The 15,238-nt window shown below is 32.9% G+C and overlaps 1 protein-coding gene across 1 annotated transcript in view; it reads right to left on the bottom strand.

Annotated features, from left to right (window-relative positions):
* Positions 1 to 653: 653 nt before the first annotated feature.
* LOC128992421 (NAD(P) transhydrogenase, mitochondrial-like) overlaps positions 654 to 15,238 on the bottom strand; it is a 46,441-nt gene continuing 31,856 nt past the window's right edge. The window contains exons 15-20 of the mRNA XM_054415989.1: positions 10,964 to 11,184; positions 10,218 to 10,369; positions 5,396 to 5,555; positions 4,448 to 4,552; positions 3,655 to 3,866; positions 654 to 2,909 (exon numbers count right to left, since the gene is read on the bottom strand). Of these exons, the coding sequence (XP_054271964.1) occupies positions 2,748 to 2,909; positions 3,655 to 3,866; positions 4,448 to 4,552; positions 5,396 to 5,555; positions 10,218 to 10,369; positions 10,964 to 11,184 (1,012 nt within the window). The 3' untranslated portion in view covers positions 654 to 2,747. The remainder of the gene's footprint in view (positions 2,910 to 3,654; positions 3,867 to 4,447; positions 4,553 to 5,395; positions 5,556 to 10,217; positions 10,370 to 10,963; positions 11,185 to 15,238) is intronic.

The raw sequence follows: 15,238 nt of genomic DNA, 5'->3' as shown, positions 1-15,238 counted from the left end.
AAACTGATTTCATTCACAGTAAACATTGCTGTGTTGAAGCAAACACTGAAAATGCATTATATGAGTATGTGTGTATCCTATGTATGAACATATAACAATCAATTTTAGTCAGTTTTTGATTGAATTTGGCATGAATGTGTAGGGCTGGATAAACTTTAATAAGTTTGTGAACCTGCAAGATCAGTAATGAGAACAGGGTATTAATAAATTTTAAACTATTTCAAACTTTTATTCCATTTTTAGTCTTACAACATGAAATAGATATTGTTATTATAACATTTGTTTAGAGCTAAAAAACAAATGATTTTGTAAAAATTGAAGATTTGTTGAAGAAGACCCTCAATAACAAGTGACCCTTGATAACAAGTGTCATTTTCCAATATCCTTGATTTTATATTACCCTTAAATGCATGTTATTGCAAACGCAAACCTCTATAACGAGTCAAACTTTATAACAAAACAAGATTTGATCATCCCCACAGGGTCTTCTTATCAAGGCTCTACAGTATTTTATTAGGGATATGTTATGTTATGATAATCAGTCAATCTAATGATTCAAGTGTGTTAATAATAAAAATGTAATTGTAATGCAAAGCTGTATGATATATTTGAACCAAAACAGGATACTGTTATGGACAACATCAAAGCCAATGTTTTTACAGACACAAAAATTTATTTCACAAAAATACACATTTACAATAACGATAAACAGTACGCTAAAAAGACACTATAAGGGTATATTTTTATATGGACCACAGTTAAAACACATAAATGTACATAATGTTGACACATTTGATTACCGGTACCTACAAAAAGAACTGAAGAATAATTATAACTACTAAATAATAAATATGCATCTTAAAGGAATGTCTAAAAAATTACAAAACTAATCTAATTAAAAGAGACATTTAAAAATTGTTAGTTGCCCTTTAATATAGGTATTTAAAAATAAAATATAGAATGCATAAAATATTTAAAAAAATAAACTGATTCAAATAAAATCTTTGAAATCTGTTAAGAAAATACATAGTAATTATTTCAATAACATAAGTATACACTCTAAACAAATTAACTAAAATAAGTAACCAATCTATTTACCACAGTATTAAGTATAAATTTGAGGTAAAAATCAATATTAACATAAGAGGAAAGAAACAACGTATAAAATAAATGCCAAACATGATAAAGTAAAAACATTTTAAAACTGAAAATAAAATATAGACGGACTAGTCTATTTTGACTTGGGCGGAAAAAAAGGGTTTAAAGACAGGCAGTCAGATACACTAGACCACCTAAGTTCAAAGCATAGTGGGGATAAATTTTCCCAAAGAATAATTTAAGAATGTATGCACAAATTACTTTGTTCACAAATAGGTGTAAAAATAAAAATCTTAAATAACGTAACAAAAAAAAGAAAACCCCAAGGTTGGCATTAAAAATTAATTATATCAAGTATGGATTTACAAATCTTCTAACTCTTAAATTACAGTTGACACTTTTTCATTCATAAAATAAGGACACAACAAAATATACACATCAACTCTTTTAACACTAAAAATAACATTCCAAAATAAACGTTTAATTGTGCATACACAGTACAAAAGTTATGGGAATAGTTATAAAATTTACAATAAGTGAAATAAAATGAAAAATTTCATTGTATCTCCTATTTATTGAGTTAAGTTTAAGAGGAATTAAAAGTTGTATCGTTGTGATTAATTTACTCTGTTTCCTCTACAAGAAAGCATAGTAAGTTCCTTCTTTGGCTTTTCTTTAAATTTTGTAGAAAATATTTTCTTTGTAAGCTTCTCACAAAATTAGCAAGTCAGTCTTCCAAGTAAGTCATATTAGGTGTAATAATCACAGCTCAAGTTAAATATGGCACACAAGTTGTATAAAAAGGTATAATAATTAGTAAACACATTTCCTTGCCTCAAAATTGTCTTGATTGAAGGCTAAAGACATGTGCACTTCAAATTACCGATAAAAAATAAGGCACTTTAATTGCTTGGAAAAACGATTTCCAGTTGGTGATTTTTTTATGAATACAACAAAAAATCTTCAACAAATACAACTACAAGTTCTCTAACCCCATAAAAAGGGATTAATGGGTAATGTTTGTACAATTAATTCAGCAGTTCTCTTTAAATATTAGTTCAGCTGGGACAGAAACAGTCCTTCATTAAATATAAACATTATCTGATTTAGAAATTAATTTATTTAGAACGGTAAAATAAAACTAACTACTAAAAGCTAAAACTAGCCATCGTGACAAACGAACATGGTGATGTATAAATGTATTTACATGACAAAAGCACCCAAAAATTTTGGGTATAGTAAACGGGATATAGTATAAATGCACCGAATTCACTAAATTCTCGACAATCCAATCTGGACATTTCTGATTAGTAAAATCACTAAAAAATTACCAGTTAGATTTTAATTGATTAAAATTATACAAGTAAAAGACTAGTAAAGTACTAAGATTTTGAGACTAAGTTCAGACTTTTTTTCACAGGTATACAGAAAAACTTCTTCCTTTTGAATATATCAACATTCAAAGTGAGAAAAGCATCAGTATCACAATATTTAAAATTACCCTTACTGGATAACGCCACTCGCTTATAATATTTGCCTTGCATTGAAATTAATTAATTATATTTAAAAGTTAAAATTAATTTCTGGCTTGATCTTCCACCAACTACTGGTGGAAAACCAATTCATTAGGAACCCATAAAATTTAGTAACTACGCAGCAGGGGCTTCACCATACGCAGCCTTAACTTTATTCAGCAGCTGGTCGCATGTCTTCTTAGCATCTCCGAGCAACATCGCAGAGTTGGGCTTGTAGAAGATGGGATTGTCTACGGCAGCATAACCAACTCCGAGCGAACGTTTCATAACAACAACCTGTGCAGATTACGCAAAATAAATGTAAATCAGGACGATAACACATTAAAATTGAGTCTCAGTCAGAAAATAATCTCAAAATATCTTAAATATTTAAATATATATTATTAATTAAAATTTAGAAATTCTAGAGGAAAATTATTAAGAAAAAAAATTATGATAAGTAAAATTGTCATCACTTGGTTAAAATTAAATGATTTATTTCACTCAATATTAACAATGTTTCAAACAATATGTTACTATTGAAACACATTACTTTAACCGTATACAAGCAGTAAAACAAATTTGTGAACAGGAAATTTGGAATAGTCACCAATACCCTACTCTATTGCTTAGGGTCCAATCTTTACCAGCATACTACTGTTCTCTTTGAAGGCCATCGTATCCTATCATAAGGCCATGATCACTGGAGATGATCGCTTTGGTAGTGCTGCGATCACAGTAATTTTTTTAATCCTGGGAGACGTTCATGGTATCATTGTAATCTGGGGAAATAATCATTGCAAGATACTACCACAGTCAAACCACTATCTTTGACAATCTCACTGTTTTTGCTTAAACAATATGGTAATTTACAGTCATAAAAATACATTGTTTTGTAACGTAGTCACTGCATTCCAGCTGACTCGAACAGGGTCCAGATCCAATTGGTTGGGATAAGCACCTGGTGTACCTACACTAACACAATGTTGACCTCAATCAGACACTAATGTGTACAGCTATAACCAAAGCTCTGCAGCTTTACCTGTTCAGCATTCCACACCCTGAGTACAGGCATGCCAGCGATGATGGAGTTAGGGTCGTCCTCAGCAGCGGAGTTTACCGTGTCATTAGCTCCGATGACCAACACAAGGTCCGTCTCCTTGAAGTCATCATTGATCTCTTCCATCTCCAGCACATCATCGTACGGGACTCCCGCCTCGGCCAGCAGCACATTCAGCTGTCCTGGCATACGACCTGTGGAATGCAAAACGTAGGATCTCTACAACCTGTCTTACATTTGTGTTAATTATTTTTCAAGTGAAAAAAACATTTGATGTTATGTAGAAACATGTATTTACACACATCGGTTAACTTCAAAAATTAAGTCGACTGCAACCAATCTACAGTAGACTCCCTCTTATCCGGACACCTTTTAACCGGACATCGGTTTATCCGCACTAGATCGGCAGTAAGTTGGCGATACTGAAACGACTGTTCTCGTGGGAAAGTTTTGAGACCAGTGATTACGTGTCTAAATACAATGCTCTCCTAATCTTAAGTCAAATACTGTATAGAGTATGCATTAAAACGGTCCGTTTTAACGAGATTTTGGGGACGTCGGTTTAACCGGAAAAACCGTTATCCGGACTGGCCTTGGTCCCGAGGAGTACGGATAAGAGGGAGTCTACTGTATTTGTTGAATCTTTGAATATATTTTTAATATCGAGTAAGGCTGAAATACTAAAACATTCTTCCAACAGTTCCAACTATTGAATTTTCGAATATTTGCACACCCTGAGGTGTTTTACGTAAAAATACTATAATTAAACACTAACCTGCCACCGGATGGATGCCAAATCTCACATTCTTGCCTTTCTTCTTCAGCAGCGACACCATCTCGGCCAGCGGGTACTGAGCCTTAGCCACACACAGACCGTAACCTGTAAATGTAATATAACTGATCAGCTGATTACAATGTTAAAATACAAAATCAAACTATGGTTGCATTGCAACAGAAATATATCCATCAAGACTGATCTTGGGTTTACAATTAGATGATAATATGCAGTATGTATCTGCTCTGCACTTCTCTAATCTGAAAAACAAAATCTCGCAAACGTACCATCATTAATTTGCTACCAACTTCCATTGTCATATTTTTTTAAACAGAGAGTAGCAATTTTTTATAACAGCTGATATAAAAAAAGTAGTCCAAATTGTTTTGCAATTTAGAGCAAGGGAAAACATCAGCTAATTTTCCCTTGATCTCAATCAGTTCTCTATATTCCACTACGTGTGCTAGTGTTTGTTTACAATTTATTTCTACTAGAACCTGGTATCCGAGCTTTGCTCAGGGGAAATCATTAGTATACTCAGAGAGTATTTATGGTATGTCATTCATCCAATTATTCTTTTTCAGTCTCCTGTCTGTTAAAATAGTAATATCATTACTATCATGGTAATAAGAAATATTATTTCTGGCTACTTGCTAGAGATAAGTCTGGATTATTGACAACCGAATTATCAACCTACTACTGTATTTAGTCAGTAAGTTGTTGTATATTTCCATTGAAAATAACAAAACATACAACATAAATTTATATATTGACACTTTCACTTATAAAAATTTAAAAGGTTTTTCTTATGGAAAGCAAATTAAGCTTCTTGGTAAATCACGTAAAATATCATTACTGTTTGAAATCATAAGTAACAAGATTATTCCTGATATTATGCAGTTAAAAATTCAAATCATATATGAGATTCTGTCTTCTCATGTTCCGCACCTGGTGTGATGATGATGTTCTTGGCGTTCTGAATCATCTCGGTCACATTGTCGACTGATACTTCAGTGTGTGTGCCGGTGATCTCCATGGGTTTGCCTCCACCTGTAGACGACGTACCATAACCTCCCAAGATGACGTTGGGCAGAGATCGGTTCATTGCCTGATAACAGAGTTAACTCAGTAACTAAAAGTTGAGGTTTGACATTGTGCGTCAGCAATTGTATGTATATATTTTTTTGTTCTAGGACACTAGGCACTAGCCTGGGATCATTTTTCACATTACTTCAGACTAGACCTAGGGATTGCGGCATTAGGTAAAATCCATTGGTGATTTGGTGGGATTTGAACCCAGGACCTCAGGGACCAAAGATCAACGCTCTACCACCAGATCAGCTTCCTCCCAATTGTCAGCAATTGTATTGGACTGTAGCTGTACTAATCACACAAAACCTATGATTTTTTTCGGTACTTTCCTGTTAAAGGGAACATTCATTATTATCGATGATTTTTTCTCGATGTATCGATATTTAATGTTTCGATATATCGGTCTGGGTTCCTAGAATGGCCGGGTCGCGTTCCGGAGAGGCTCACGGGAGCCATCCTAAACGTAATGATGGTCAGTAGATCCATGACGTCATGAGTATGTTTTATCTATGGTCATACTTAATTATGAAATTACGAAAAACGATAAAATTAATTATAATTTAAATTATAAAATTTAACTGTCAAAATCTAACCAAACTTGCTGATAATGAATAAATCGAATGAAGGTTTATCAATCTAAATAATTGTTCTGTTCATAAAAGCTTACTAATAATATACTAATATTTATAAATGTGAAAGTTGGTGTGTTTGTTGATTTGTTTGAAATTCAATCACGCATAAACTACTGGATGGATTGGGCTAAAATTTGGCATGATGATAGCTCAAATTCTAAAATACCTACTTTGTATGGTCGCCATTTCATTGAAAAGTATTAAAAGTATTAAAGTATTCCCGATTAACATAGGCATACTCTTATCCCAAAAATTATTTCGGACTCCGCCCCAGTAGCTCTGTAGTTCCCCATATTAACCTTATGCGTATTCATGTTTAAAGGGAATTAAATAATTTATTCAGTTGTTTCAACTAAAAAGTTGGTTCTATGATATGCTATTAATATTAGATCCGATGGATATTAATGGAGATACTGCCGGAAAAGCGTTGGAAAATCAGGTTAGCGCAACAATGACCAAAATTAGGTTGGGTTAGGTTAGGTTACATTAGGTTGGGTTAGGTTAGGTTACATTAGGTTGGGTTAGGTTGGGTTAGGTTAGGTTAGGTTAGGTTAGGTTAGTTTAGGTTAGGTTAGGTTACATTAGGTTTGGTTAGGTTGGGTTAGGTTAGGTTAGGTTAGGTTAGATTAGGTTAGGTTTAGTTATGTTAGTTTCAGTTAGATTAAGTGGGGTTAGGTGTGGCTAGGTTGAGTTAGATTAGTTAGGTTTAGTTATGTGATATAAGGTTAGGCTATGATAGATTATGCTAGGTTGGATTGGGCTAGGTTATCAATGAAATGGTTATTTATAGTACCTAACCTAACATAACTTAACCTAACCTAACCCAACCTAATCTAATCTAACCTAACCTAACCTAACCTAACCTAACCTAACCCAACCTAATGTAATGTAACCTAACCTAACCTAACCCAACCTAATGTAACCTAACTAGGGATGGTCAAGTCTCGAAATTTCGGGAAATTTTCGGGAAATTTTAAATCTCGTTACACGAGACGAGATTTCTTTTTGGCCGAGATTTTTATCGAGACGAGAATAAAAAAATAAAAATTAAAAACGCCTGCAGAAAGTCAATGCAATACCCGCAATACAGGAGCGTGTTGTAGTTGCGTTTCCTTTGCGAAGGCATTCTTATTTAATTAATTCTTTAAATGTAAATATTACTTTAATTATTTTAATAATATTACTTTAATAACATTTGAGAAGTTTTGTTAAGTGTAAGCAGTGTGAGGAATGTTTTATTACTGTACTATAAAAAGTCAAAACAAGTAACTATTTTATAAAAATTAATATTGCTTTTATTTTATGATTTTTATTTTATTTTAGGATAAGTTGAACTCTATCCTAACTGATATCACTATGTTTTCTAATCGTAGGCATTTTTAATAAGTTAGGCGTGATTAATAAAAAAAATGTTATGCTGATGTTTTTTAATAAAAGATTGTAAATATTCTTGCCTATTATCATTATTTTTGTATTTAAACAGTCATCTAACAATGTTACAAAATCAGGTAAAAATTTTGAACGTGCATTTCCCGTTGTGTATGAGAAGGGAAATCCCGTCTCGATCTCGTCTCGAAATTTTATGAGAAATAAAAAATCTCGTCTCGTCTCGTCTCGAACTAAAAATCCAATCTCGTCCATCCCTAAACCTAACCTAACCTAATCTCACCTAACCTAATCTAACCTATCCTAACCTAGCCTAACCTAACCCAACCTAACCCAATCTAATGTAACCTAACCTAACCCAACCTAATGTAACCTAGAACCCAACCTAATGTAACCTAACCTAACCCAACCTAACCTAGTTTTCGTCATCTTGGCACTAACTCGATTTTCCGATGCTTTTCCGGCCGTATCTCCATTAAAATCCATCGGATCTTGAAAATCATTGCACATCCGAAGTAGATCCGTATCAATTCTTGTTCCTTGGTGTGCGATGTGCTCCGCGCCTTATATGTTTTAATAAAAAAACATAGGTACGTTAATGAACCAAACTTTATATTAAAAAAACACATATAACAAACAATAACAGGAAACAAAATAAGGATGAAAAAACTAATACAAATCTAAGACAAGGGCATAAATGCCGAAATGTCTGATAGTATAGTGTCAAAACTATCTAGATTTTCTGATTTTACATACTCCCGCCACATGTACTCAGCAAGATAAGAATCCAAATGGTGGCGTGATGTGCCTCGTTGTCGCTTGTTTCTACATTTTGCTGACCCCCACATACGTTCCACACGTTGTGTATTGGCTCCAGTATCTGGATCAACAAAATTGTACCTGTGGTTAACTTTAAAGTGGGTAAACCCAGACTGTTCAAGTTCCTCGGTTTTATACCCTTTCCAACAATCAGACATAATAAAAGAACCTACTTCTACATGATCTTTGATTGCGTCCATTAAGGTTTTCGCTTTCCTATCTGGCACCTTTACTAAAAAACGTCCATTAGTCTCGCGACAAAGCCCACCAAACACCCACTGTTCCGGTAACACTCTTCCAGCATTGTTCTTTCTTCTTGTAAATAAACTTTCGTCTATTTCAACTGTCAAACCATCCCCACCAATTTTTCCAACATTTTTCTTTTCCACAGCATCTACGCATACTTCCCTTATGCAATTGTTCCACTCTACTACGGTGTTCTTGTTCATTTCTAATTGCCTTGCACAAAAGTCTACTGATGTTAGTTCTTCACACCAACAATATATAAATCTAACTGCAGTAGTAAACGGTAATCTGCTTCCCTCAAACCAACTTCCAATTTGTAGACCTACCTTGTTTTTGCATACGTTGCATTTCCAGAATGGTTTTTCTTCATAGTAATAATATATCATATCATGACCATTAGTGCATTGACGTTCACTATGTAATAAACCTCTACATTTTAAAAATTCAATTGCTCTATTTTCGTTTGATGGTAAATCCCAAAGCAACATTTTGTTACCGTACTGAAATTATTAAATTGTTTGTTTATTTATTAAATTGTTTGTTTATATACTGAACAGCTGATATGTTTAAATTCGTAATAAACAATATATCGGACCGAAATATTAAATATCGATATATCGAAAAAAAATCATCGATAATAATGAATGTTCCCCTTAACAGGAAAGTACCTTTTTTTCTTATCCTTATATATAATACGTGAAGGTGATTTCTACGAAACACTACTCCTCCATTAATAATGGACGGATTTTAACAAACGATGTATCAAAATTAAGTATTTTTTGTATAGACACCAATTCACCCTTCACCAATTCCTGTAATAAAAGTCCTCGGGCTTTGCCCCACAGGCCATCAAAATCCCAATGTATTTCTTATGAAGAAAGGATTTTGTTTACTTAAACAGACGAATAATTTGTATTAATTACAGCTGTTCACAGTAAACACATGACACACACAAGTGTTCGTTTTCAGTTTCGATAACTGGAGTGGAGTGATTGATGACATTATCTTTGAGTCGACTCTTTTAAGTCATCAGAAATTATTACTGTTGTTCGTCTTGAAATAACGCCTGTAATACTTTCTAATTGCTCGAATTCGAGCAACAGGTGCACTAGTTTATTTAAATATTTGTGTAGTATCATTATTTTGAAATGAAGACTCAGTGATTACTTTATTTACCTTTAGAAAGACTTACGTATGGTAAAGCTTAGCGATAAAAAAATCATGTAGGTTGCTGATTATGGGACCAAATATAGGTTGTTTAATTATAAAATACCACCCATTTTCAATCCCAGAAAAGATGTTGATCTCAAATTGGATACAGTTTTGCAATATGGATACTTTACATAAATGTACTTGGAAACTTAAAGGAACCAGGAATCATATGAAGGAAGGAATCAGGTGAGTAGAACAAATTAACTCTGTACATAAAATATCCCTGTACTAAGAGTCATACAATACTTGATATGACTAAGAAAATGAAAGCTAATTTTAGTTGTCGCCACATTATTTGAAGCTCTACATCAAGGATCTTCCGATTTGTACAGCAGTATGTGCTACAATTATAGTAAAGTTCTACAGAAAGCCGTTGGTCTTACCTTGCACATGATGTATGATAGAATGGCACCAGAGGAGCCGATAAGAGCTCCGACGATGGTCATCACGTTGTTGTTAAGCATGAAGCCTTCCGCACACAACGCCCAGCCACTGTAGCTGTTGAGCACGGTAATTACCACCGGCATGTCAGCACCTGACAAACACACACACAACCTAGTAATCTCCTTCATCTCCATGTTAAAAATCCCGCCTACAATGTCCCCAATGTTGTAGAAGGTGCCCAAGATGGTCATATGTTGTTAGGCAAAAAAAAAAAAAAAAATTCTACTTCTCTTATAAAATACTCTTCCCCTTTACAGATCCTGAAATGCAGACAATATTCTTATACACTGGTATCCAAACATTTTAGATTATAATTTTTTATAAATCATGAAAAAATGTAAACAGTCTATTAAAATAATGATTGTTTCCATTTACAAAATCTTAAAACTTTTTTTTTAGTTTGTTTTGGCTAGTTATCTCTAATATTAATTCTGTTCTTGGTTAATTCCCTCATTTTAGGATCACCAGGTATATTTAGGATATTTTTAGGAATTTATGCGATAGCAGACTTTAACAAAATATTAGAACAAAGTCCATTAGAAATAAAGTTTTATGTTTTTTTTATTGGACTCTATCGCATTCAGGTAAGCCTGTTATCCAACCAAAAATCCTTAAAACCTATGCCCTTATATTAGATCCTTAATCTCAGATTAGACGTATATTGTTACACTTTACACTGCAGTACCTCCGATGGCAGCTGTGAGGGTGAGACCCATGGTGGCGGACAGTCCGGACGCAGCGCCCAGCGTCGCTAGCCCAGCAGTCAACGAGGGGTCGTAGAAGAAGTAGCCCATGGCGGCCATGTTGCCCAACAGGAGGGAGGCGTTGATAGCGTGACGTCCGGGTAGCAACAGAGGGTTGGAGCTGAGAACACCTTGCAACTTTCCGTAAGCCACCAACGAGCCACTGGTAATGCACAATTAGGTTATTCACAATATAACAAGACATGACTTTTCTCTGTGAATTTTTAATCCAGTTTGATTCGTACACATTTCCAATAGTAATCTAGAATCTAGTAGGTCCTTTTCAATCAATCAATCAATTTATTTATTGAACTATAATGAATACATGCATATTATACAATAGGTGCAAAAACCATACAAGGCTTGTCTGCACCAACATATTATGAAAAACATTTTTAGTTAATTAATATATAAAGTTTAGTTCAATCAGCAATCAACACAGTTCTATGAGTGTCCTAACGTGTTCCATTGAGAGTTACATGCATAAATATATTACCAAAAACCACTGATATTTAAATCCAAATATCATGAAAATAACAATAAATAAATAACAATAAATAAATAGTATTACTAAGAAACAATGAGAAACAGCACAATAGACTATAACAAATAAATAACAATATCTTATAAAATTTATAAATCTAACAAAACAGAAACAAATATAGCCAACACCTGAAACAAGCATATAAATAGATAATAATTTAAACATTCAGATAACATTCACTGACAGAAAGACCAGTATCTATATTAAACCACTCCACATTCTTTCTTTCAGACTAGTTTTAAAAGCTCGATAAGTGGTCAAATTAAAAAAGTAATTTGGCAAGTTGTTGAACATTTTTGGTACAAGGACTTCTAGAGACCTGCAACCATATTTATTTTTAAATCTGGGAACATTGTAATAGTTTCTTCTCACCCTGTAATTATGATTATTTACCTGTTTTAGCTCGTTTTGAAATAAATAATCTGTATAAATTAAGATCATGAAGAGTTTACTTACAGGCAAAGTATCGGTGTATCGAAAAATTTCCAATGGTGGCAGTTGACTTGCATTTAAAGGTACAATACTCCTGATTGTTTGTTCCTGAATATTTTCTATTTTTTTTAGATGGGTCATTGAGGCATTACCCCAAGCCCGTAAACCATAACGTATCACAGATTCACACAAGGACCTGTATATTAACAATAAGACATCGTATGGCAAGACACATTTTAAATGAAACAGCTTAAAAGTACATGATCTTATCTTTTTGCAAACATAATCTATTTGTATGTCCCACTTAAATTTGTGATCAACATGTACACCTAAATATTTAAAATTATTAACATTTTCCAAAGTTTTACAACTACAATTATCAACTAATGAGTAAGTGTTGCAATGTAAACAGTCAAAACTGTGGTATTTAATATTTACTTTGGAACACTGAAAAGCAGGTGAATGAATATGAATAACCTTTGACTTGCTACCGTTAATTATAAGGCCATTATCATGACACCATTCTAACAAGTTATTTACTGCACTCTGCATATCTGCTTCAGCCTCTTTAATGTCTTTCTTAGCAACCACAATAGCAGTATCATCTGCATACATGTATGTATTAGCCTTTTTAATATATTTGGGAAGGGTATTTGTATATATAATGTATAATATAGGTCCAAGAATACTTCCTTGAGGCACACCTGACTTAAGTTCTACTTCTTCACTTGTAATGTCTTCTATTTTAACTATCAATTTTCTACGTGTCAGATAATCTGAAAACCAATTAAGAAATCTACCTCTTATTCCTATACTCCTTAACGATCCTATTATCTTTTCAAATTGCAGCGTGTCAAAGGCTTTTGTAAAATCTACAAATGTAACCAATATTTGATTTCCTTTATCTATCTCTTTATTTACGTTATTAGCAAATGCTTGCAGTAATAACTCTGTGCTTTTGTTTTTCTGAAACCCATATTGACACTTATCTATAATGTTATTCTCTGTCAGATATCTGTTCAGGTTTAGGGATATGTATCGTTCCATTATTTTATCTATTGCACATAATATTGATATAGGGCGGTAATTTTGATATAAATTGTGGCATCCTGATTTATAAATTGGTCTTACAATAGCTGTTTTAAGTCTGGTGGGAATTCTACCCTCTGAAAGTGAATTATTTATAATATTGACTATAATTTCTGAGACATCGGCACTACATTTTTTTAAGTCATCAACTCTAATTCCATCAATACCTGGACTTTTTTTCTTTAATTTCATTTCTATGTCTTGCTTTTTAGCTTTTGGGATATATAGAGAGGTGTTTTGTATTATTTCCTCAGTTTGTTCAACATCAATTAATTTAACATGGCATTTATGAACAATACTATTTATTTCAGTTGTAAAAGTGTTTGAAAAATTATCACATATCTGTTTTAAAGTACTTCCTTTATTTACCATATATTTTTGTACCATCTCATCAATGCTCTGCTTTTTCTTCCTTCCCAAAACTATATTAATCTCTTCCCATGTCTTTTTTATATCTTTTTTATTTTCCTCAAAAATCTCGCCATAATATTTTACCTTTGCTCTAAATATATCTTTATTTATAAGATTCCTTAGATTTCTATATTCATTTATTAAGGTTGTATTCTCTGGATGTTTCTTAATCCACTTAAATAATTTATCTCGTCTCTTAATCTTATTAACTATATCCCAGTTCATCCAGGCTTTTCTTGGCTTTTTTTATGTTCTGTACGTGTGATTTTAGCCTTTTCATAAATAGAATTAAACCTATTGTACAATTGTTGATAACTGTCATTTGAGGAAAGACCTGAATTTTTTAGTGTTGTCCAATCTATTTTTTTATGCCCAGATTGATCAATTTTTTATCTAGTTGTATTTTATTAGAAATAATATTATTCAGGTTTAAGTTTCCCTCTCCTACTTGAAGATTCAACAGGCAAGGGTAGTGATCAGATATCTTTATCTTGACCACAGCTGACTTTGGCCTGCTGTTGTTTCCTCTAATGTAGATATGGTCGATAAGAGATCTAACCAGTTTTCCTTGTCTTACTTCCTCCCTAGTATACTGGTCAATACATGATTTTAAACCATTGGCTGCCATTAGGTTTTTATATTCATTCACATTGTTACAAAGTTTATCTTTTAAGTTAATATTAAAATCTCCAAGTGAAATAACATTTTTACTTTTAATATCTATTAATACTTCTTTTAATTCATTTATGAAAACTTTCTCATTAGTTTTAGGTGGTTTATAAACAGCTAACATGCAAATAGACATATCTATCCTCCTAAAATAAATTTCAAATAACATATGCTCGAAACTTGTCTTTTGTACATATGGCATTTTTTTAATGGTGTGTTCTTTTTTTATGAAAGCACAAATGCCTCCACCCTTACTGTGTTATCTTAAATTATACACAACATCAAAATTATCCAAATTGAAAAGATCAGTGAGGCTTTGTTTTATATTAACTTCTGTAAAAACAATTACATCCAGGTACTTAATGTAGTTATTAAATAGTAATACAAATTCATTCCAGTGCTTTTTTAAAGATGCTATATTTAAATGTAAAAAAGTAGCACCATTTTCAAACTTACTGTTTCTACTAAGAGATGTCAGTTCTAATATATCCTGACAACAGATAGATTTAATTTCTTCTTCCTCTACAATACAATCTACCATGGAAAAAATTTAATAAAAATATATCTACTAGGACTTACATTTTTAAAACACTACTTTATCTTCTCTAAGTCTGCTTCATTTTCAATATGGATAACACTGCTGTCGTCTTCCTTTCTCACTCGAACCATCCCGTTTTTGAACCAGGTGTACTTATAATTCAGTCCTTTTGCCTTCTTCTTCGCCTTTTTTAGTAGGTTACGGTAGAAAAAGGAGAGATTTTCACTTATGTAGATTCTTCCCCCATTCTCCCCGGTGACCTCCGCATTAGTGACAACAGTCTTCTTCGCTGCCAACACTTTATTCCGCACTTTCCTACTGACAAATTGTGCTATAATTGTTGCTGGTCGGTCCTCGGTTTTAGTTTTAGGTAGGCGATGGGCAATTTCGATATCTTCCTCCCTCAAATTCACACCTACTTTTTCAGCAATCTTCATCACCAGAAATTCGACATTTTCATTTTGTACTTCCATTACCTCATTAAATTCCAAATTTTTATTTCTACCATATTGTTCAAGTTGGTTCACTCGCATC

This window comes from Macrosteles quadrilineatus, unplaced genomic scaffold, assembly GCF_028750875.1.
Source record: "Macrosteles quadrilineatus isolate MER2022 unplaced genomic scaffold, UCM_ALF_1.0 Scaffold_4__1_contigs__length_99947679, whole genome shotgun sequence".
Taxonomy (NCBI): domain Eukaryota; kingdom Metazoa; phylum Arthropoda; class Insecta; order Hemiptera; family Cicadellidae; genus Macrosteles; species Macrosteles quadrilineatus.
This window is presented reverse-complemented; position numbering and strand designations above follow the sequence as displayed.